The sequence below is a fragment of the Dioscorea cayenensis genome, chromosome 14, assembly GCF_009730915.1.
Source record: "Dioscorea cayenensis subsp. rotundata cultivar TDr96_F1 chromosome 14, TDr96_F1_v2_PseudoChromosome.rev07_lg8_w22 25.fasta, whole genome shotgun sequence".
Classification (NCBI taxonomy): domain Eukaryota; kingdom Viridiplantae; phylum Streptophyta; class Magnoliopsida; order Dioscoreales; family Dioscoreaceae; genus Dioscorea; species Dioscorea cayenensis.
The window spans coordinates 4,267,004-4,291,477 of record NC_052484.1 but is presented as its reverse complement, the minus strand read 5'-3'; the positions used below and the strand labels follow the sequence as shown (position 1 = coordinate 4,291,477).

At 33.7% G+C, this 24,474-nt stretch overlaps 3 protein-coding genes across 3 annotated transcripts; all 3 read left to right on the top strand.

Moving 5' to 3' along the window:
- The first annotated feature begins 10,103 nt into the window (after window positions 1-10,103).
- LOC120276040 (secreted RxLR effector protein 161-like) lies at window positions 10,104-10,796 on the top strand. Its single transcript, XM_039282785.1, has one exon. It carries the CDS (start codon window positions 10,104-10,106, stop codon window positions 10,794-10,796), a length of 693 nt encoding a protein of 230 aa, XP_039138719.1.
- A 2,754-nt stretch (window positions 10,797-13,550) lies between these two features.
- On the top strand, window positions 13,551-20,293 carry LOC120276291 (probable receptor-like protein kinase At1g49730). The gene is made up of 9 exons (XM_039283013.1): window positions 13,551-13,671; window positions 15,318-15,869; window positions 17,175-17,462; window positions 17,994-18,255; window positions 18,355-18,407; window positions 18,496-18,563; window positions 18,932-19,021; window positions 19,106-19,190; window positions 19,529-20,293. Exons 1-9 carry the CDS (start codon window positions 13,593-13,595, stop codon window positions 20,068-20,070), a joined length of 2,019 nt encoding a protein of 672 aa, XP_039138947.1. The 5' UTR covers window positions 13,551-13,592; the 3' UTR covers window positions 20,071-20,293.
- A 1,775-nt stretch (window positions 20,294-22,068) lies between these two features.
- On the top strand, window positions 22,069-24,189 carry LOC120276039 (subtilisin-like protease SBT3). Its single transcript, XM_039282783.1, has one exon. The coding sequence runs from the start codon at window positions 22,069-22,071 to the stop codon at window positions 24,187-24,189; it is 2,121 nt and encodes a 706-aa protein (XP_039138717.1).
- The last annotated feature ends 285 nt before the right edge of the window (window positions 24,190-24,474 follow it).

The following is a 24,474-nucleotide window of genomic DNA, read 5'->3' as shown; positions in this document are numbered from 1 at the left end:
TCCTCCTCGGTTTGAAAAAAAATTCTCAAGTTGGGCCCTTCTTGGAGATAGCACCTTCTCCTTCTTCTTTGAAGCTTCTCATCTCCGTCTGAAGCTGCTCCTCAGCTCCTCTCCGAAGCCTCTCCTCTCCATACTGAAGCCGCCGCTCATCTCATCTCCGAAGCCTCTCATCTCCATACCGAAGCCGCAGCTCCTCATCTTCTCTAAACTGCTCCTCATCTCCATACCATGCTTGAATCTCTCGACAAAAGTGATCGTGGAGGGGATCGATACGTCATCCATCTTCTCTAAGGCTTCGAAGACCGTCGCCAAACTCATCGGTAAGCCGAAAGTTATATGTTTTCTCTCCCTCTCTTGATTTTTCTTCTGTTTTTGTTCTTGGTTATAGTTTTTGTCATCTTGAGCTTGAAGGATGGTACTTCGGTTTGTAGCTTGCGATTATTGAAGATATTTTTGGTTTGAGAAAGAATGGAGGAAATAAAGCAATTTTCTAGGAAGGTTTCTTCCCCCTTTGATGTGCTTTGCCATTTCATTTTAATTCATGAAATTATTTGTGCGAGAAGATATGAAATGCGTCATTTGTTGGATTTTGTGCAATTGATTCAAGGGCTAGAATTAAGATTTGTTAGAATTTTTTTGGGTTTTATTGGTAAACTAAATGTTGGAAATATTAATTTTTGTTGTTTTTTTATAACTTTTGGGGGTCTTCATGGATCGAATGAAGTTTCATTAAAAAAAATAGTGATTTGAATATGATGAATGTGTGTTTGTGTTGTTATGCGGTCTAAATGTTTGAATTTTGGAATGTGTGATTTGAATAGTGATTTGTTAGAATTTTTGGGTTTATTGGCAAACTAAATGAAATTTTTCTTTCATCCTTCTTGTATTTCCCGTAAATCTAGTTGTAGGGCATCTCATCTCGTTTTTACTCTTTTTATGTGTATGGAGAATTTTTATTGATGCCTTAAACAAGTCATTGATATAGTAATAGTCAACCATTTTATTTGATGTATTTATCTTGTAGTCTTTGAAGGGGTCCGTGCCAATGTCATTTGGAGGAACCCGGGAGCTCGCTGCTTATGATGAACTTGTTTCAATTGGGGACTCACCTTGATGTCAACAAAAAAAGCTGGGTCTTTGCTATAACGAGGGATGCTTTGACAAAGTAATGAAGCCACGAATTCTTGATAGTTTGAGGCCCTGCCATGTCTCTCAAATAAGCATAGGGTTGCCTACAATTTTTGTAGAAATGATCAACTAAAAAGTGGACTTTTTCGTGTTTCATTTTTAGTACTCATGTTTCACTCGCATAGTTTAATTACTGAAGAAAATGAGGTTGCTTTGGAGGCTTATAATTTTGAGATTTTTGCGGTTCTTGCAATGTTATAGAGATGATCAACTAAAAATGAACCTCATTTGTCTTCAATCTCAATCGTTTTACTATCTTCTAGTTTACAGTTTGTGATGAATTGATGTTGAGCAGGGATTACAACACTCTGTTTATTGATTGATCAAATGACAAAAATTGCCACAACAAGGATAGACATTCATAACAACATTTCTCAAATAAAAATTTATTTATTTGAAATTTTTCCCATAACAAACATCAATTTATAAAAATGCAAATAGTAAATATATTAAATCAAATATCGGTGAAAAAATTTAGTTTGCCAATAAACCCAAAAAAATTCTAACAACTCTTAATACATATCATATCTTACGCACAAATAAAATGAAATGGCAAAAGCACATCAAAGGGGGAACAAAAACAGAAGAAAAATCAAGAGAGGGAGAGAAAACATATAGCTTCCGGACGGTATGTAGATGAGGAGATGAGGAGCGCTATGGAGATAAGGAGCGCTATGGACGGAGATGAGAAGCTTCGAAGAAGAACAAGAAGGAGGCGTTATGTCCAAGCTACAAACCTAAGTACCATCCTTCAAGCTCAAGATGACAAAAAACTACAACCAAGAACAAAAACAGAAGAAAAATCAAGAGATGGAGAGAAAGCATACAGCTTTCGGCTTGCCGATGAGTTTGGCGACGGTCTTCAAAGCCTCGGAGAGGATGGAGGAGGTATCGATCCTCTCCCCACTCACATTCGTCGAGAGATTCAAGCACAGTATGGAGATGAGGAGCAGCTTCGGACGGAGATGAGAAGCTCAAGAAGAAAGAGGAGGCGCTATGTCCAAGAAGGGGCTCAGCTTGGGAATTTTTTTAATCCGAGGAGAGAGAAAATTGATGACATGGTTGCCACATAGGCAACCATGTCATTCGGCCCGTGATTTCGGCCAAGTAAATCGGATCATATAGCATTTCTCTTCAAAGAATGGCTTGTCGTTGTAGAAAGAGGTTACAGAGACGAAGACAAAGTTGGAGCTATAAATAATCAAATTCCATGAAGATATAAGAAAAATATAAAAAAAAATAAATAATATTAGGAGGTGGGAGTTGAGAGGTGCAGTTGGCGTGGGAAAAAAATTAAAAAATTAAATTAATTTATTAAAAATATTAAAAAAATCGGGTGTGGAAGGTGAGAGGTGTGCTTGTATGGGGAAAAAATAAATAATTAAATTAATTGATTAAAATATATATATATATATATATAAATCATATGGTTTGGATTATGATAATATTGATTTTTTTATATTATATGAAGATAAAAGAAGTGTGTTTTACGTGTTAAACCTAGAAATTAGAAATTGATGTATTTCACAAATTATAAATTAAGATATTAAAAAAATAAAATGAAAATTTTATTTTATAAAAATTTATAAATAGAACCTTGTTTTTTTTCTGTAGTAATATATATTTATTTATTTTTAAACTAGACCTTAATAATGATTATATTTCTCCATTATTTATTATTAATTTAATAATATTTTTATTTTGTATTTTGAAATATTGTGCTTATTGTTTTATTTTAAATTTGTAATTATTAAAATTCACTTAATTGAATTTTTTTTAGTTTATAGTTCACACTCTTTGCAATTTTTCTAGCTCTACCCTTGTTTGAGAAACTCAAGATGGTAACTTCCAAAATCTTCTTGTTATTCATAAAAATACAAAAAAAAAACAAAAAAAACTCATTCTTTAAACTGTTTAAAAAGTTTTTTTTTTATTTGTAAAATTTTAAAACTATTCTTGAAGTTCTTTTCCCATGACCAAAAGAGCTTTTCTTTTTCTTAGAGCCTCATTTCAAAAAAAAAATACTAAACTTTTTAGTTGATCTGTTGGCACTAGGTCATAAGATGTTTAATGTCTTGCTAAGGAGACGGATTTGATCCTTAAGTCACGTAGAGTGAGAGCATACATAAGTTTGCTGTGGGATTAAATATATATATATATATATATATATATATAATTGATAACTTCTCTTAGATTTGTTAGAATAATTACTATTTTAAGTTTGATAGAATACCTTATTTAGTCTATGTAATATAGTTTGATCTCTCTAATATTATTTGTCCCTATAGGTCCTGTATTTTAATTTTTAGAAAATATAAGTCTATTTCTCTTATATAATTTGTCATTAGGAAGTTCCTATAGAAACTTACATTTCTCAAAAATTAAATTACGGACAAATTATATTAAAAGAATCAAAGGGGTAAATTGACTATATTAGAGAGACTAAATAGGGTATTCTAACTTTAAAAGTTTAATATGGAATATTTCCATCAACGTTTTCATGTTGTATATTAAGTTTTATGAATAATATTTACGAGTGAATTTTTTTTTTTTTTGAAATTAGGATTAGGAAGCATATCCAATAACTAAAATATTTGAATATTATATTTACATTTTCTTAACTTATATGGCCACATAGAAATATCATATTTTATTGTCTAAGATATTTAATATTTTAGTTATTATAGTAATACGTCAAGCATACATTGATTTAGTATTTTCTAACAAAAGTATTTTTATATTTATTCTTAAAAATTGTTTTCTAAAACAATACCTACAAACTTAAAAAAATATATATATATTTTTATAATAACCAAAAAATAAAATGAGCTTTTAGAAAAAAAGTATTAAACAAACAAGTCCTTAACCTCTTCATTTTGGTTTCTAAAGAGTATTTCCAGTGTATTTTCTTATTTTTTAGAAGTTAATACAAACATACACTATTTGCTCCAAAATTAATTAAATTAATTATTTTATAAAATTATCTCATAAAAAGCAAAATGCACATTGCACTAACAATAAACTAACAATAAATAAAAGACAAGTTGAACATGAACAACATAAATAGATAAATAAAATTTTAAATTAATATCTATGTCATTGCATGAAACTATTTTGAAATATCACAACAACTTGAGAATCATCATACAGTCAACATCCTCTAACAATAAAGAAAGGAGAAGATCATATGTTTTTATTCAACTTATCATTATATAATTATCATATTTTTAGAATATTAATGTAAAAAATAGTAATAATAAATAAAAATAAAAAATAAAACCTTACAAAAATATAAGTGCTTCCTCAAAATCTCTAGAAAAATAATTATAGGTTGCGTTGATTAGTGAGTTTTTTCTTTGTGCAATCTTTTTTGGGTTTATGTTTTATTTTTCATTAAGATTTATCTTATTTGTTTTATATCTAACTTAATTTGTTTAATTTTTTTGTGTGTTTATTTGCCAAATATTTGTTTGATTATTTGTTATGAAAATTGTTGTGCATTAGATATTTATTATGATAAATTGTCGTAAAAATTTTGATTATTCATTAAATTATTTATTGAACAATGATCGGATTTAATATTTGAATTAGATTATGAATTTGTGTGATTTTTTTTAATTTTATTATTTGTTAATTTAGTGCTTAGCTATTAGTTGAGTTAATTCTTAATTATGTAGATATGATAGGTTTTTATATGTAAATAAAATTTTTTGGATCGATGAATATTTTATATTGTTAAAATATTGATTTCAAGTTTGAATTAATAGAATTGTTTAATATTTATAAATTTTTCAAATTTAAATTCAGCACCTCTCAATTTTGGTTCTAGTTCCGCCATTGGATAAGATGAACATAAAAAAAATACATAAATTAATAAGATTAACATTTCTTGGGTTGTATTAAATTATTGTATAAAACCATGAGAATTATGTGGGAATGGTCATATAATCACCATGGCCTAATAATAAAAAAAATTAATAAATAAAATATATAAATAAATAAAATTATATTATTATTCATGGTATTGCATGAAATCGTTGTAAAAAATCTCAAAAACTATGGGAATGGTACTCTTTAACTGTTTAGATTAGTATTTTTTTTTTTTAAATGTAGCTCTAAGAAAAAAAACAACTTTAGGTTACAGAAAAGAACTTCAAGAAGAGTTTAAAATTTTAAAAAGAAAAAATAATAACTTTCTAAACATTTTAAAGAATGATCTTTTATATCCTAAATTTCTATGAGTTTGTTACAACTTGTTATCAAAGATTGATTGACATGGGACACAATTGTGTTTGTACTCTAAAGATGCAATATAATGGTTTTTTTTTTTGGATAACAAGAAATTTTTGGAAGTTACCGTATATCTTAAGACTTTCAAACACGGGTAGAGCCGCTAAAATTACAAAGAGTGTGAACTATAAACTAAAAAAAAATCAATTAACTGATTTTTAATAACCATAAATTTAAAATAAAACAATAAGCAAAATGTTTCAAAATAAAAATAAAAATATTATAAAATTAATAATAAATAATAGAGAAATATATTTCATGTATTAAGATCTAGTTTAAAAATAAATAACTATAGATATTACTACTGATAAAAAAACAAGGTTCTATCTATAAATTTTTATAAAATAAGATTTATTTTTATTTTATTTTTTAAAATATATTAATTTAGAATTTATGAAATACATCAATTTCTAATTTCTAGGTTTAACACGTAACACAGGCTTTTTTTATCTTCATTTAATATAAAAAAATCAATATTATCATAATCCAAACCATCTGATTCACAATTCAAAGGGGGCATGGAATGAGGGTACATGTATTATGGTATCGGCCATTATTACATGGTCATTTTGGATTATCTCACAGATATTTATTTTCTCCTTTTTTTTTGTTAGGTTTTTTTTTTTCAGTTTGAATAATAGATTGATATTAATATCTGACTTGATCTTACTATCAATCTATTGAATGAATATTCTAATCTACTTGTCTTTCAAACTATGTACAAATTTTGGCATAATTCATTTATTTTTAGTTGTCATTACCTTTGAAAGACAGATATACAAGTGGAAATTGCATTTTGATATTGGCCTTCTTGCAATCGAATATAGTATGTGAATTTATAATTAAATTATATTAAATTTGTGCTATAATTACTGTAAATATATGGAAAAACATTTTTGCTGATTTTTATGTTGACCAGATACTATGCAATTCTGTTTACTAAATATTGATAAATTTACAGAGAATCTTCATTGATGTAATTGGATTCTACTTGTAAACTTGGACTATTGATAAGAAAGTTCCTGTGTTTACTGCAATCTTTACTCCATTATCACTAATGATTACCATTGCACCATTGCATTGTCCACATTGTTTTTTAGGGAAAATCACTTACCTCGGATGTAAGAGTTGTTTCCTTATTTGTAGGAGTTTATCAAGTCTAGTTGATTTGATCTTTGTTTCTGTTAAATAAATCCAATAATGATGGAGTTTGTTAGGATTTCTATTTTAGTTGTAAGCCTATTTAAAAGCCAGATATTATGCAAATAAACTGAGCTCATTCAATCGATTGCTCTTTAGAAGTTCTTGCTTTTGATCTCATATTTAACATTTGCTATCAGAGCGGCTGCGGCAAGTTCGGCAAAAGAAAAAGATGAGTTCTGAAGCAAACATTGGATATACTCAACCTGGTATTCCAAAGTTTGATGGCGATTATGACCATTGGAGTCTGGTCATGGAGAACTTGCTCCGATTCAGGGAGTTTTGGAGTGTAGTGGAATCAGGATATATGGTGCCTGAAGATGAGGAAGCACTTTCAGTTGCAGAGAAGAAAATTCTGGATGAGATGAAGCTGAAAGATTTGAAGGCCAAAAATTACTTGTTCTCATCAATTAACAAGTCAATTTTGAAGACAATCACGAAAAAGGAGGGGCCAAACAGCTTTGGGATTCAATGAAGTTGAAATATCAAGGCAACGCTCGTGTTCAACGAGCTCAACTGAATCGTCTTCGCATGAGCTTCGAAGTATTGGAGATGAAGAATGGAGAATCAATTACTGACTATTTTGGTCGAGTGATGATGATTGCAAATGATATGCGGAACTATGGAGAAGATATGCCTGATGTCAAAAATAGTGGAGAAGATCTTGAGGACTCTCACTGAGAAATGGAATTACATTGTGTGTTCCATAGAAAAAGCAAAGGATATTGATGAGCTTTCAGTTGATGCTCTTCAAAGTTCACTGCTGGTGCATGAACAAAAATTCAGGAAGGAAAAAGAAAGAGAAGAAGAACAAGCACTCAAGGTGTCACATGATGAAGGACAAAGTACCAAAGGGTGTGGAAGACTGGCACAAGTTGGAGCAAGAGGACGAGGAAGAGGTAGAGGAAGACATGTGTTTTCAAGGGCCATATTAGAGTGTTTCAAGTGCCATAAGCTTGGCCATTTCCAGTATGAGTGCCCAACTTTAAAAAAGGAAGCCAACTGTGCAGTAGTTGAGGAGGAGGAGTTATTGTTAATGGCTTATGCTGAAGTGAAGGAAAACAGACGAGAAGATGCGTGGTTTCTCGATTCAGGTTGCTCGAATCATATGTGTGGAGACAAAGCTCTCTTCTCCGAATTAGATGAAGATTTCAAACATACTGTCAAGTTGGGCAATAATTGCAGAATGAATGTCACAGCTCGAGGTAATGTGAAGCTTATGTTAAATGGTATTAGACACACTATTACTGATGTGTACTATGTTCCAGAGTTGAAAATAATCTCTTAAGCATAGGACAACTTCAAGAAAAAGGGTTAGCAATTGTGATTAAGGAAGGGGTCTGCAAGATTTATCATCCTGATATAGGTTTGATTATTGAAACAAGCATGAGTACAAACAGGATGTTTATAGTGTTTGCACAACATCAAAGCCAATCTCAAGCTCCTCAAGTGTTGAAAGACAACAGTTTTCTTACAAGTGCACAAAATACGACTCAACTATGGCATCACAGATATGGTCACTTGAACTATAAAGACCTAAAGACTTTGGAAAACAAGAAGATGGTTCGAGGACTGCCAAAGCTCACTACAACGACAGAATTATGCACTGATTGTCTTGTTAGGAAGCATCACCGAGATCCAATACCTATCAAGAGTTCACGGAGATCTGAACAGATTCTAGACCTCATTCATGCTGACATTTGCGGTCCAATAAACCCCCCTTCAATCAACAACAAGAGGTACTCTCTATGCTTTATTGATGATTATAGTAGGAAGTCATGGATTTATTTCTTGGTTGAGAAGTCGGAAGCTTTGAGTTATTTCAAATGCTTTATGAAGTTAATAGGAAATGAGACAGGGCTGCCAACTAAGTGTTTGCGCGCAGACAGAGGTGGAGAGTTTGCTTCTTCTGAATTCAATTCTTTTTGCAAGGAGAATGTGATACAAAGACAATTGACAACTGCATACAACCCTCAGCAAAATGGTGTTGCGGAGCGCAAAAACAGAACGGTGTTGAACATGGTACGTGCTATGCTCTCTGAGAAGAAGACTCCAAAATCATTCTGGGCTGATGCAGTAAACTGGAGTAATCATGTGTTAAATAGATGTCAGAATTCAACAGTAAAATACATCACCCCAGAAAAAGCATGGAGTGGATTTTGGCCCTCAGTCAATCACTTCCAAGTTTTTGGTTGCATTGCACATGCTCATGTGCCTGAGGTACGAAGAACTAAACTTGATGACAGAAGTTTTACTTGTGTTTTCTTGGGTGTAAGTGATGAGTCAAAGGGTTATAGGTTGTTTAATCCTATTACTAAGAAGATTGTGATAAGTAAAGATGTTGTGTTTGAATAAGAAAAAAATTGGAATTGGGATAGTAGTTATAGAGAAGAAATTCTAGTAGATTTAGATTGGGGTGATGATGACAATGAAGGAGTCGAAAATGAGAGTGAGGAAGATGGTGAAAATGTGGAAATTGAAAATGGAAACGAGGGAGAAAATGAAAATGAGGAAGTAACTGGTAGTAGGACTCATACAAGGAGGAGAGAAACACAACCTCCTTCATGGCTAAATGATTATGTTAGCGGGGGAGGGTTAGGACTTTCGGAGGATGAAGAAGTTAATATGGCCTTCATGGTGGCTGGTGATCCTTTGTTTTTTGAGGAGGCAGTGAAGAGTGAGCATTGGAGGGTAGCTATGGATAAAGAGATAGAGTCCATAAAGAAGAACAAGACTTGGAGCTTAGTTGATTTGCCAGCAGGAGCTAAGAAAGTTGGAGTTAAGTGGGTCTATAAAACCAAATATGATGAGAAAAGTGATCTTGTGAAGCACAAAGCTCGATTGGTAGCAAAGGAATACTTGCAAAAATATGGAATTGATTATGTTGATGTGAATGTACCAGTAGCTAGAATTGAAACAGTGAGAACAATGGTGGCATTAGCAGCTCAGCGCAATTGGAAGATTTTTCATATGGATATCAAATCCATTTTCTTACATGGTGAACTCAATGAGGATGTGTACGTGGAACAACCAAGAGGCTATGAAGTTGAAGGAAGTGAAGATAAAGTGTACAAATTGCATAAGGCAATATACGGACTAAAACAAGCACCTCGAGCTTGGTTTAGTCGAATAGAGTCTTATTTTGTGGGAAAAGGTTTTGAGAAGTGTCCAAATGAACAAACACTCTTCATCAAGCAAAGCAAGGAAGGTAAATTACTTATTGTGAGTCTTTATGTTGATGATCTAATCTACACTAGTGATGATGAAGGAATGATGAGTGATTTCAAGGCCTCAATGATGCAAGCTTTTGACATGACAGATCTTGGCATGATGAAGTTCTTTCTTGGCATACAAGTGATGCAACAAGCAAGTGGTATTTCATTTGCCAGAAAAAGTATGCAACTGAAGTTTTGAGAAGGTTTGGAATGTTGGAGAGTAGAGCTGTTGGTAGCCCAATTGTTCCTGGTAGCAGATTGAGCAAAGATGAGCATGGAGTTGTAGTTGATGAGTCATTTTACAAGCAAGTTGTGGGAAGCCTTATGTATCTTACTGCCACTCGTCCAGACTTGATGCATAGTATGAGTTTAGTTAGCAGATTCATGTCTAAACCTACTGAACTCCACCTACAAGCTACAAAAAGGATATTAAGATACTTAAAAGGAATAGTTGATTATGGAATTATGTACAAGAGAGAGATCTCAGATTTGGTGGCCTATACAGACAGTGATTATGCTGGGGATTTGGATGACAGAAAGAGCACATCTGGTTATGTTTTCTTGCTAGGCTTAGGGGCTATCTCATGGCTTTCAAAGAAGCAGCCTATAGTTACATTATCAACCACAGAAGCTGAGTTCGTGGCTGCGGCTGGATGTGCAAGTCAAGCAGTTTGGTTGACGAGAGTTATTGCAAAGCTTGGTTGTGTTCTTAATAAAGGTACTGTTGTTTATTGTGACAATAGTTCAACAATTAAGCTATCTAAGAATCCTGTTATGCATGGAAGTAGGCACATTGATGTGCGTTTTCACTTCTTGAGAGAACTTGTTCAAAATGAAGTCATAAAGCTAGTACATTGTGGAACTAAGGAGCAGGTTGCTGATTTAATGACAAAACCTTTGTAGTTGGATACTTTCTTGAAGTTCAGAGATCATTTGGGTATATGCAAGCCAGAAATGTTAAACTAACTGTGAGACACAGTTGGTTTAGTGGAGGATTTGTAAGAGTTGTTTCCTTCTTTGTAGGAGTTTATCAAGTCTAGTTGATTTGATCTTTGTTTCTGTTAAATAAATCCAATAAGGATGGAGTTTGTTAGGATTTCTATTTTAGTTGTAAGGATATTTAAAAGCCAGATATTATGCAAATAAACTGAGCTTATTCAATCGATTGCTCTTTAGAAGTTCTTGCTTTTGATCTCATATTTAACATCGGAAGGTCATTAATCAATAAATTAATTAATGTAATAGCATTTTTCTTTTCATCATGCTGTGTATTAATTTGGTAATGTTTTTCAGTGTATTGGGTGGTGATTTAATGGTCATAGAACTTTATGATGTTCTATGAGTAAAAAATAAAAAGGAACAAATGCTGCATCAGATACATGTTGTCATTGGCTTTGTTAAAATGTTTCCAAATTCATTGTTGTTTTATTTTTCATTCTTACTTTATTCAGAGGAAAAGCAAAAATATAAATTTGGATTATGTTACACTTAAACTTGTTTTATACTTCAAAATTTCAATATATTTTTCTTAATGTATAAATCATTCACACTAATATTTAATTAAAATTTTATTATATAATTAAATTATCTGCATACTGGTTAAAATTTTAAGAAGTTCTATGTAAGATTATTAACTTCAAAGTGAAACTCGGCTAACTTCCAATATATATTTGGATAAAAAATAACAATTTTTTTTATATGTTACATATAAATATATATATATAAATAGACAACATTCATGGTACCTTGTTGCAAAAAAGTTTTCAAAAAGTGTAAAATTAGTAAACAAATAAAAGAAAAAAAAATAGTTATTCCATTCCTCGCCTCCAGGCCACGACTTGTTGGGGCCCACGTCAGACATATGCTCTCACGCCCCCTTCTCAGCTGGGCCCCACCCATCTCCCTGTTCTGCTCACTCGCGGCACTTCCTTACCTACCCTGCTTCACCTTTTGTTTTTCTCTCCTTAATTTTATATTAATTAATTCGTGCCCTAAACTATAATTAATTCTTCATTTGTTCTATAAACTACATATCGATTTTTTTTTTTTCGTCTTTCTATCTTATATAATTTAATTAGAGTATCATGAAATTATTAACGTAAATTTATTTATACAAATTCTTTTTTTACAAAATGAATGAGCTATGTTAGAGATGCATGCACTATACATAGATAATGATTAATATCTCAAATCGTTTTACACTTGGCATGAGTTTAAACATAAATTTATATTGCATGCAGCATAAGTGGTCATGGACATTATTTAGGGCTTGTTTGGATCAGCTTATAGATGATCCAAAAGCACTTATTTCATAAGTTAAGTGCTTATGATGATTTATTGGTGTTTGGATCAACTTTTTTGGTTAAGCTGAAGCTGTAAAATAAGCCCAAAAACAGCTTATTTTATAAGCTACAAAAGACCAGCTTTTTTTATAAGCACTTAATTTACTGAAAAGTACTTTTCCCAAAAGTGCTTTTACGAAAGCAAAAAAAAAAAAAACACTTTTTTTATAAGCTTATCCAAACAAGCCCTTATATTGCATGAAGAACTAACTATTGTTTAAAGCCTAAAATTAATATTTTTATGCAATTTAGCAACTAAATTGATATAATTAATATGTGTGTCTCTCTATATATAAATATAATTAAATTTTAAAAAATCATAATTAAAAATATTTATGAGAAATTTACTATTATTTAAATATTTTAAATAAAAAGTATAATATAAATATTCAATTGAAATGATGATTTCTAGAAACCTATTTTTGTTTCTTAATTTCTTTTTTTATAATAATATTCTAAATTATATAATTTTATCTGAATGATCTTTTTGATAATATATTATTATTATTATTATTACTTAATTGTTCCTACAGGACAATCTTCATTCTAGTTACAATGAAGTCAAACGTACTTAAATTTACCAATAAAAAAAAATATTGTGATAAAATAAAATTCATATTTTTTTTTTTGACAAAGTCGACAAGCAACAAAGCAAAGGACAAGCGGGTACAGAGGTGCACCAGTTACGGTGGCTTGAATGACCTCCTGAGAATAATTCCCCCGCTATGCAACCTGGAGGGGAGAACGAGAGGTAATCCTCACACAGAACTCACATAGGAGACCCTAAATATGAATTATAAGCTAAGAGGTTCGAACTCGAGACCTCTCATTTACAACCATGGGTAGTTACCATTGGGCTAGCCCAAGGTTCCTAAATAAAATTCATATTTAATTAATGTACTATGTCTCAGCATTCATATCCATCCATGCATCCCCATACTTTCAAAATATTTTAAATATATATATTTTTTATCAATGTGATTTTCTAATTTTCACATAAACTCAAATAAACTAAAATAATTATACAATAATTTTTTTTTTTTTTGGAAAAAAACCCTCTTTCCAATAATTATAAACATGTTTAGGTTGTGGATTCCAATAAATAAGAAGAATTAAATACATGTGTTAACTTAATAATATTTAATTGTTATAAACTCAGGGGGGCTTTCACAAAAATTCCCTTGCACTTTCTTGAAGATGTTTTCCGCGAGTGACCAGACCGCGGTCTCTGTCGTGTCTGAAACCAAAAAATTACAGTGTCTATTCTAATAAATAGGCGGTAAGTTTACCGCTGAACTCTCTTAACTCACAGGTCTCTCACTGTGAGCTCCTTTGTGAGCTCCTTGCTTCGCCTCTAATGCCGCTCTTGCTTCTCTTCTTCTCTCTCTTCTTGGTTACCCTTCTCGTATCCTCACAACTCACCGTGGGCGCAGGGGGTGAGCTTTTGCTCTCTTCAATCCTTTTTTTTTTTATCATTTTGATGAGTTTTTTCCATAAAAATGTCATCTTTTTCTTGGCTTGATTGGTTTGTAATTTGTGTTTTGGTTGTCATGTCTGATTTGTGGCATGGGTTTTCTTAAAGTTTGGATTTTGCCTTGGTTTATGGTGGTTTTGGGAATGATTTCGTTGTAGAAATGGTGGGAGCGGAAATGGGTGTGCGTTGTTGCTTGTTGGGTAAGATTGAATGTTTTGTGATTTTGGGTTTTATTGAATGGAATTGGTTTGGTGTTGGATTGATGAAGTAGGGTTAGTGTTTTTGAATTTGATCTTCTAGTTTTTATGGCAATGGTGGATGTGACTTTACCTAATTCATGCATGCTTTTTATGGCAAGCAAAATAAGTGGTTGTAGCAATGCAGAGAAGATGGAGATTCATTGCATATATCATGCATTAGAGGAACCTGTCCGCATGGTTAACCCCTGCTCAAGTTACCTCTAGTTTGAGTGTTGTGGGAGTTGGACCATGAGGAGCATGGATGGCATATGGCATGCCATTTCTTAATTGTTTCTCTATATCCTATCAAGTTATATTACAACATTGCATAAATTTGTTATTATGTTACCTTTTGGCGAGTTTGTATGTGAAATCTTGAGGTTTTTATCTAAGACATTGCATAAATTTGTCATTATGTAGCCACTTATTGAGGTAGTTTGTGAAATGTTGTTAAGGGCTGGGATTTACTTCAATGAATAGGACTTTAGCAATTAGAAGTACGAAGGCTTGGATGAGTGAGATCTTGATGTCAATGCCATGATTGCTTATCTGCAATATAATTGATGTTCCATTTTTTGCATGAAGTGCGGACCTAGAAAATAGAAAGTAAGACACCCTATGCTTTAATATAAGCTTGCTCGCTATCTTATATTTTGCCCAAGTTTGGAATTTAATGTAATAGCAGTGTGTCTTCTGCAATTACTGGATAAAGCTTGTGCAAGTCCCAAAATTTTGCTTGATGAAAAAAATATAGATAGTGTGGAATCAACATTAATGGCATTAAACAATAATGATGGGTTGATGAAGTGGAGAAGTGCTTGTGATTTAGTTGATGATGATTGCATGCTTTAAAGTCTCAAAAAGAAGTTTACATCTTGCATGCTCTCTTATTCTAACAATTGGCGGTTAAGAAAGGCTTGAGGCAAAAAGATTGTTCTCTTGGAAATGATAATGTCGTGGGGCATGATAAAACTAGCCATGGTAAGAAAAAGGATCAATAAACTGGAGTAATTTTTGCCATGTATTGAAAAATTGTTGAGATGCCATTGTACATGAGCCAACATGGGGCCACTAGCATTAGAGGCAGTAAAGAGGAACAAAGATTTTGGATTATATGACATGGGAATTTGTAAGTATATTAAGATGTTTACAATGAGACAGGTTCCTACTTTAAAGCTTTGTGTGCATCTCTTGTTTTTCATTATATATAAATATGTATATATATCAGCTAGTTTGACGAGATGCTTCTGTGTGGGTTCAGTTGGTGTTGTCTAATTGATATCTTTCTTCCTACTGATTCACCTTGTATTATCTTGATTATTTATTTAATTTGGGCCATGTTACTATATTTTTATTTTTTTCCATGCAGATTGTCCTCTGGATTTCAGTTGGTCAAATCTTACTTTGGCAGCTTCTACATGTTCGAATAGAGATGAAAGGGCCCAGTGTTGCCGCTATATTAATGCCTTTGTTGCTGTCTCAGTTGCTCATTATGCAAATGCGACAGGAAAGCTGGGTGTTCCGTCTGCATTCTCTGATACTTGTCTTGATTCTGTTTCACAAACATTGGAGTTAAATGGAGTGCCACCTAATGCCACTGCATTTTGTGGGCTGGGGCCAAAAATTCGAGTTTCGTATCAGTGCGAGGGAAGAGAGACTGTTTTGGAAATGCTACAATCACCTAATTTTAGTGATGTCATTGGAAGCTGCAAGATGCCACTTTCATTGGACACTAGTTGCAAGAGGTGCTTAAACTCTGGAATTAACTACCTTCACCATCTTATTGGAGCTGAAGATAATGTAACATTAAGCATCTGCCGAAATGCAGCTTTTGTTGCACTTGCAAGTCAAGGTGATAACATGTTGGCTGTTGACATGTCCAGTTGCTTCTTTGGTGTTAAAGGGCTCAGCAATCTCACAGGTTTGACCATTCAGACAGTGATTTTAGTAATATCTATTAAGTTAGCATTTTTAAAAATGAACATGCTGTTTGATCACAAGATCCATTTTTGGAACAATTTTGCTCATGCCATATATGATAGGTAACATTTGTTTTCTACCATTTAGTTAAATGGTAAATAAAGAAATGTACCCAAAAGAAGGTTTTTTGCTCCTATCTCAATAATGATAGTTTGGATGTTCTTGATGCATGTATGAAAAGTCATCATTTGAACTTTAAGCCCAAAGGTGTGATAGTTTTAGTGATGGGCCCATTGTTTAAGTGGTAACCTAAGGTTGCTAAATTTGTTTGGTCACATAAACTGTTGAAGGATATTAGTGGTCGCATAAACTGCTAAATGTTATTTGTATTTTTCCTTTTTATTTAAAGTTCAAGAAACTGTTGAAGTTTCTTGGAAATTTTGAATCTTTTCTATTGCATATTTTATTAGTGGAAATTTTTGAGAGTTAAAATTATAAGAGGAGCTTCTCTTAGATAATATTATTATGAGAATGATGAGCATGCCATAGGTCTACCATTGCTAATGCCTTGTTTTAACAAATCCCAAAATGGTATATGTATGTTATTTTATTGATTGCCTCTATCTAACCAAAAAACTCAAGTTTCTGGATCTTTGGACCGATTCCATTTGACCTAAAAAGATGAGACTTATGTACTTATATAAAGGACAACCCTCTTATGGTTATATTTGATGTGAGATTAATTTCTAAAAGTATAATTGGCTTCTCATAATAATATCTTAGAAGATCTGTTCTTAGCATTTCTATCAGCCTTTGAAACAAACCTAAGAAGGATATCATGCTATCAGGCACTTTTCTCAGTTTTCAACATTGTCATATATGTTATTGGCAAAGTTTATTTACGGACATCCTGAACTTAACCATGTTGTTATATACATGGAGATAGCTTTAAATCATGGAAATTTTAAGCCCTTAAATCAAATACAATAAGGACAATGATCAACATGTGATTTCAGTTTTTAGCTTGCCTTCTTTTTGTGTAATGTTTTGTGCTTATTTCACATACTGTTTCAACCAATCGATTCTCCCACAGATTATGTGAATACTGTTTGTTACTTGTGAAAGAGTCTCATATGTCAATTGACCATTGTCATGGGCAGATGACATAATTATTGATCATATGTAATTAACTATATTCAGATTTGCACCATATGATTTTTATTTTTATTTTTTGCATTATGATCTGTCCCATTATGTGTAGGCAACTATCATATCTAAAACAATCTTTTCCTTTTGCGTTCTTCAGAGCCATCATCACCCTACTCACCTGCGCCTGCTGCTGCTCCAATTTCTGTGCATGCTCAACCTCCTATTCAGCATCTTATCGCGACACCTCCTAAGGAACATCATAAGAAGTATAGCCTCACATTGATTCCAGGCATCGGGATTGCTGTTATAGTGATTGCCATTCTTTTATTGTTGATCTTAATATTTCTTATCCGTAAGAAAAGCCGGGAACTAGAAAGTGCTGACATTAACATGGGGACCTCATGGAATGCCTTCCCTCCTTCGCAGGTCAGAAAGTGTTCAGAAGGTTGTTATCCTGCTCCCTTCTCAAAACTTGCAGATTCTCAAATCAGTTAAGGAATGTAACATTCAGAAAACCCAAATCATAGTTTTTTTCTCTATTAGATGAGGGTGAAAAAATTGCCAATGTAGATGATATAAAAGTATAATTTACACAAAAGTAATAGATCTTTGGAAAAGATAACTAATTGAATAAGCTGCCTTTATAGAAGAAGGAAACAATTAATTTCATTAGATGGATGCCCATTACTGTGAACTGTGAAGTAGCGTTAGGATCTTGATGTGTTGTTTCATGTTATCTAGCCTGTTTTGCGTCTGGCCTTATTGGGTCTTGTTTTGAGTTTAATGATTCCAATAACTCCTCTTGCCTTCTATTAAGAAGATACATTTAAGGTGATTCCTAACGCTGGTTTCCTGAAAGATAACTAATTGCTGATGTTTGATGCTTTATTTGTGTTTGATATCTTAGAATCAAGAGCTTTCAGTGGTGATCTGGCAGATCAAGATAAACATCTTTCTCACTGAAGCCATTTTGCAGGTACATCACCAATGTTTCGAAGATTCAGCTACAAGGAAACAAAAAAGGCAACAAACAGTTTTAGCACTGTGTTAGGAAGCGGTGGTTTTGGCACTGTCTACAGAGCACAATTCAGTGATGGTTCTATGGTTGCTGTGAAGCGGATGAATAAAGTTTCACGGCAAGGTGAGGAAGAGTTTTGCCGCGAAATGGAGCTTCTTGGTCGGCTTCACCACCGCCACCTTGTTGCTCTTAAAGGATTTTGTGTTGACAGGCAGGAGAGGTATCTATCTTTATTTGTTTGTTTGTTTATGCCTGTGCATCTTTCTCTCTTTTCCTCTGTCGAAAATATAATTGGTATCTTCTTTTGGCCTTGATTTAGGTTCCTTATGTATGAATACATGGAAAATGGAAGCTTAAAGGATCATCTTCATTGTAATTTTTTCTTTTTGCTAATGTCCTCTTATTTATTATGACAATCTAAATCGTAATTTATCTTAGACCTGATTTTCTATTTGTGCAGCTCCTGGGAGAAATCCTCTAAGGTGGCGCACCAGGCTTCAAATTGCCATTGATGTGGCTAATGCTCTGGTATTGGTTAATTTTCATTACGATAGCAACAAATTAACCATGTTTAAACATGCAAATCCATTGTCTAAGTAAAAATAAATTGAGTCAAATGATTTGTAAAAAAGTCCTCTTCACCTTTACTATTGATCTCGTCACTTTTCTCTAGTCGAGCGGGTGTGGGATGACCCAAATTTGAATTTCTCAACCATTTCTTTAGGCTTGGGAAAAAATCAAATACAATTTCTGAATAGATATGGAAACCTATCAGTATCGTGTTATCTGCTATAGTAACATTCTTCATAAATGTTGGAATCCAAATTCAAGAATTTCATTTGCTAAATGGTCAGATTTCAATTCTTCTATAACAGTGCCTGTCTTTTGTATTGCAGGAGTACCTTCATTTCTATTGCGATCCTTCTCTTTGCCATAGAGACATAAAATCCAGTAATATTCTCTTGGATGAGAATTTTGTTGCAAAGGTGTATATAAATTGAGGAATTTCCTTTTAACTTCTCTTATCTACTTTCTTAGTATCTATAAATTAGAACTTTTCCGGCATGTAGGTTGCTGATTTTGGCCTTGCACATGCTTCTAGAAGTGGTGCTATCAGCTTCGAACCTGTGAACACAGATATCCGTGGAACCCCAGGTTAGCATTTCTTCTCCACTTCAATTATGAATGAATGTGACCTGGCAAATATCAAGTCGTCAATTAAGTTTAATGATATAAATTCACTGATTTAATTGCATTTACATGCATTAAACACTTATGCCAGAAGAACAAGTATCGTAATGGGAAAAAGGCCGATAAAACTGGTACGGTACAACACCTTAATTGTTACTTTATCACTTTGGCCGTATAGTGTTGCTTCTCCGACATTAGCCCAAAGAGAGAGTTTAACGTGCACATTTTAAAGTGATGCTTCTTGAATAACTCATTCACATTTTGTCAAATGGAGTGTATGATATTGACATCACTGTTTACAGGATACATGGATCCCGAATATGTCGTGACCCAAGAGCTAACAGAGAAAAGTGACATATATAGCTACGGTGTTTTGTTATTGGAGCTTGTCACGGGGAGAAAAGCAATACAAGATAACAAGAATTTGGTGGAATGGGCTCAAAAGTACATGACTGAAGATACTAATCTGCACCAATTGGTAGACTCCACAATCGCTGCCAGCTCGATCGACTTTGATCAGCTCCAAACAGTGGTCGAGATCATACAATGGTGCACACAGAAAGAAGGCCGGGCTCGACCTTCAATCAAACAAGTTCTCAGAGTGTTCTCCGAGAGACTGGACCCCGTGCACAATGGTTTCGCAGAAGCCTTTGAAAACGGGCAAGATGTCTACAGCGGCGGCCAGAGTAGCAAAATGATGGCGTATCGTAGTGAGTTCATTTATCTTAGTGGCGACGCAAGGTGTCTACAGTCATCCTCAAGTACAACAAGATCATATTGTAGTCGAAGTGTTTTGCTCGAGACCGGCTCCCCGCAATCACCCTCAAACGTCCTCTCGGTTTAATGCTTTTTCTCCAGGACTCCATGAATTCAAGAGGAAACCAGTCAAATCCTCGGCTGAAGCGAAATTCAGCAACCATGGTGTTTTGCTTTGCAATCATTTTGAATTGGTATCAGAAGGAAATAGGCCTCCTGACTTTGAGGATTGTTTTTGATGTAATTTTTTTTTTCTGCTGTTGTTGAGAATGTGTGATTAGATATAATCTAACATATTATTATGTTGTGCATTTGTGTTCAAGAAAAAAATTGTCACTAATTGGATTGAGTTTATGTATCAGGTTATCTATTTTATGTTTATATACTGAGTATGCCTGTTGTAATGTTCTGTGTGCTTTCTGCTGAGCTTGAGACTCTTTATATACATAAATTTCTGGCCTTGAACTGTTTGATGAATGTCAGAAGGAATGATTCAAATGTGTATAGACAAAATATATATTTTTTTTTAGGAAATGGTGATTGGCGCAAATCAAGTTCATCAAATTTAATAAATAAACTTATCGATTTATTTATTTAATATTTATAAAATCACCTAATAAGATAAATGCAACTAGCTAGCCTAGTTAGGTCAATATCAACTTATAGCCCTCCACCACTGCTGTCCATCACTTTTGACTTATACCCATAAATCATTGAGCATGGGACATATAAGCATTTTGTCACGAATGCTGTAGAAATAGTATATATTTAGTGTAGTAAACAATGAAAATGTAGCAATTTATTTTATTATAGCAGTCGTTAGCTTTGTTACTATTCCACTTGCTAATATAATTTAAACTATTGAATCAAATTAATCTAATCTTCCATTTATATCTTGAATGCCTATAAATACTCCCTTTTCTTTTTAATTGAAGTGGTTTATCCACTTTTTCAAAAATCAAAAATAAAAAAAAATAAAAAAAAATAAATACTCCCCTTATTTGTTGTAAATCTGATGTAGAAGAGATAGAGAAGAAAAAATAAAAAAAAAGTGAAGTATAATCAAAGATGTTTGGTATATATTCTTTTTCTTTATTTTTATATTATTTATATTTTTTTTATACTTATCCTAAATTCATGATATATATATATATATATATTTATATTGAGGATGAATTATTAGTTGTCTATACAATACAGTAATACATATCTATATGTGCCCATGTCCATGGACGTCTCAAAGGCCATTGGATTAGCATTCAACATCCCCATCTGTCCTCTCTTTTATTTTTTCATTTTGTTAATGTTCTATGAACGCCCAACATTTGCAAATGACGAATTGTACATGCATATATATATATATATATATATACAGAGAGATGAAGCACCAACATATTGTTGCTTGAAAATTATAAATTTTATTAACAATGATTGATTTAAGTGATGGAGATTTGAATAATTTAAACAATTAATTTTGAGTTTAAATTTTTATGTATAGAATAAAATGTCTATCTTTTTAAAGACTCAATATCTCAGGTGATACAGATTTGAATAATTTAAACAACTGATTTTAAATTTAAATTTTTATATATAGAATAAAATGAGTTGAAATATTGCATTCAATTTTGGATTAGCTTTAAGGACTCTAAAGTCTCATCCAAATTTAGAGCCAATGACTCAAACCAATAGGTCAAACATCAATTTCATTGATTTTAATTATGGAAAAAATTCATAATTGGAGAATTAATCATTCATCCTAGATCCATCAAACCTCATTTAAAACAAGCACAGCATGTTTTAGATATATAACAAGTGGTCCACTAGTCATACTTGCTTTATATGCAGTGGAAACAACACAAACCAACAAAGTTTGAGCAACAATAGTGGCCATCACTACCACACACTCCAATATATATATATATATATATATTCATAAGATTATTCCAAGTTCATTCCCACAGCAATGTCCATGGCAATACTCCTTCATTCCTTGCTCCACATTTTGATGCTACTTCAATTAGCATCAATAGTATCATCATCAACACATGAATCAACAACTTATATCATCCACATGGACAAATCAGCCATGCCCAAACCTTTCTCTAATCACCAAAGTTGGTACCAATCCACCATTGCTACAACTACCTCAAGTTCCTCCAATCTAATCTATGTCTATGACCATGCATTGCATGGCTTCACTGCACGTCTCACTCCATCTCAGCTCAAACAACTCAAGAAATCTCATGGCATCGTAGCTGTCTATAGTGACATGGTAGTAAACAAGGACACTACTCATACCACCGACTTCCTCGGCCTCGACACCTCTGCCGGACTTTGGCCGGCATCAAATTATGGTGAAGACATGATTATCGGCGTCGTGGACACTGGAGTTTGGCCAGAGAGTAGGAGTTTCCATGATGATGGTTTGCCGGTTGTGCCACCGAGATGGAAAGGTGAATGTGAAGAACCATCGATGTGTAACAAGAAAATCATCGGTGCGAGGAGCTTTTACAAGGGCCTTCTTGCTAATAACCCTAATATTTCCGGCATGCGCTCCTCTCGGGACACTAATGGCCACGGCACTCATACCGCTTCCACTGCTTGTGGAAATTTTGTTCCTAACACTTCTTTTTTCGGCTATGCTCCTGGCACTGCTCGGGGCATGGCACCGCACGCTAAGCTAGCTGTTTACAAAGTTCTTTGGGAAGAAGGTTCATATGGGTCTGACATCATTGCCGGAATTGATAAAGCAATTTCCGATGGAGTTGACGTGCTTTCAATATCATTAGGTGTAAACAACGTACCTCTATACAAAGATCCTGTTGCAATAGCAGGTTTCGCAGCGATTGAAAAAGGAATTCTAGTTGTGACTTCAACAGGAAATGATGGTCCTTTTTTGGGCACTCTACACAATGGTGCACCGTGGTTGATCACAGTTGGTGCGAGTACGGTTGATCGGAAGTTTGCCGGCATCATTGAGCTCGGCAATGGAGTTATCGTCACCGGGCAATCACTGTACCTAGGGTCAGAAGCTTTGCCAAGCAAGCTACCTCTGGTTGACATGGGAGGATGTGAAAACCAGACATTATTAGACAAGGTTGGCTACAAGATAGTAGTGTGTCAAACACTCACCTTAGAAGATGTTATATCAAGTGTAGCATTAGCTAAAGTGGCTGCAGGACTCTTTGTGTCTAATGATCCTTTGGCTGAGTTTTCCATCGAAGTGCCTCAGCCAGGGGCCATTTTGAGCCCAGAAGACGGCAATGAGATCTTAGACTATATCAACAAGAGTCCAGATCCTAGAGCCTCATTGGCATTCAAACAGACCATCTTAGGCACCAGACCTGCACCTCAGGTCACTACCTACAGTTCCAGGGGTCCGTCAATGAGCTGCCGGACAGTGTTGAAACCTGACATTGTCGCCCCGGGAGCCCTTGTGCTTGCAGCGTGGTCGGAGAATTCATCGGTGGGGGTGGTTGGTTCAGATTGGATTTACAATTTTTACAATATTATATCCGGATCATCTATGTCATGTCCTCATGTTTCTGGCTTAGGTGCATTGCTCAAGTCTGTGCACCCAGATTGGACTCCGGCCGCTATCCGATCAGCAATTATGACTTCTGCTAGCCTGATCGATAACTCTGGCTCGCCGATTACTGATTTAAGCAACGGTGGCCAGTCTGCTTCTCCGTTTGCTATGGGTTCCGGTCATATTGTACCTAACAAGGCACTTGATCCGGGACTCGTTTATGACATTGAAGTAGATGGTTATATAAATTTCTTATGCACTATGAACTTCACCCACGAACAAATCAAGACAATTACAAGAACGGCGACGAACTGCTCCGATGCCAATCCTGACTTAAACTATCCATCATTTATCACTTTCTTTGAAGTCGATGAAACATCTTCGAATAAAACGATTGTTCGGGAGTTCGAGAGGACTGTGACAAATGTAGGTGATACGGTGATGACATATATAGCAAAGGTGATGCCATTAGAAGGTTTCAGAGCTAGAGTTGAGCCTGATAAGTTGATATTCAATGAAGAATACAAGAAGCAAAGGTTCAAGCTCATCCTTGAAGGTCAAATGGAGAACAAAGAGAATGAGGTGGTTTATGGCTCATTAACTTGGATTGATACCATGGGGAAGTACAGTGTAAGAAGCCCCATTGTGGCAACCACCTTTAATGAATTAGATAATTAATCAAATGATGCTGTTGTAAAGATGAAAGCAAGAGAAAAAGTGTATGAAAAGATGAATAATCTCTAGTATATTATCTATAATTAAACTTTAATAAAATTTTCCAAATTATTGGATTTATAACTGGATGCTTCTTTTTAATAAAATATGAACAAGCTATCCGCCAGAGGTGTGCACATGTGTTAATTAATATTTTAATATACATATGCTCTAACCTGAATAAGTTGAAGTTCAAACTTGCATCTTTGGCAGGATATGAACATTCTATATAGAAAATCCGATGCCAAT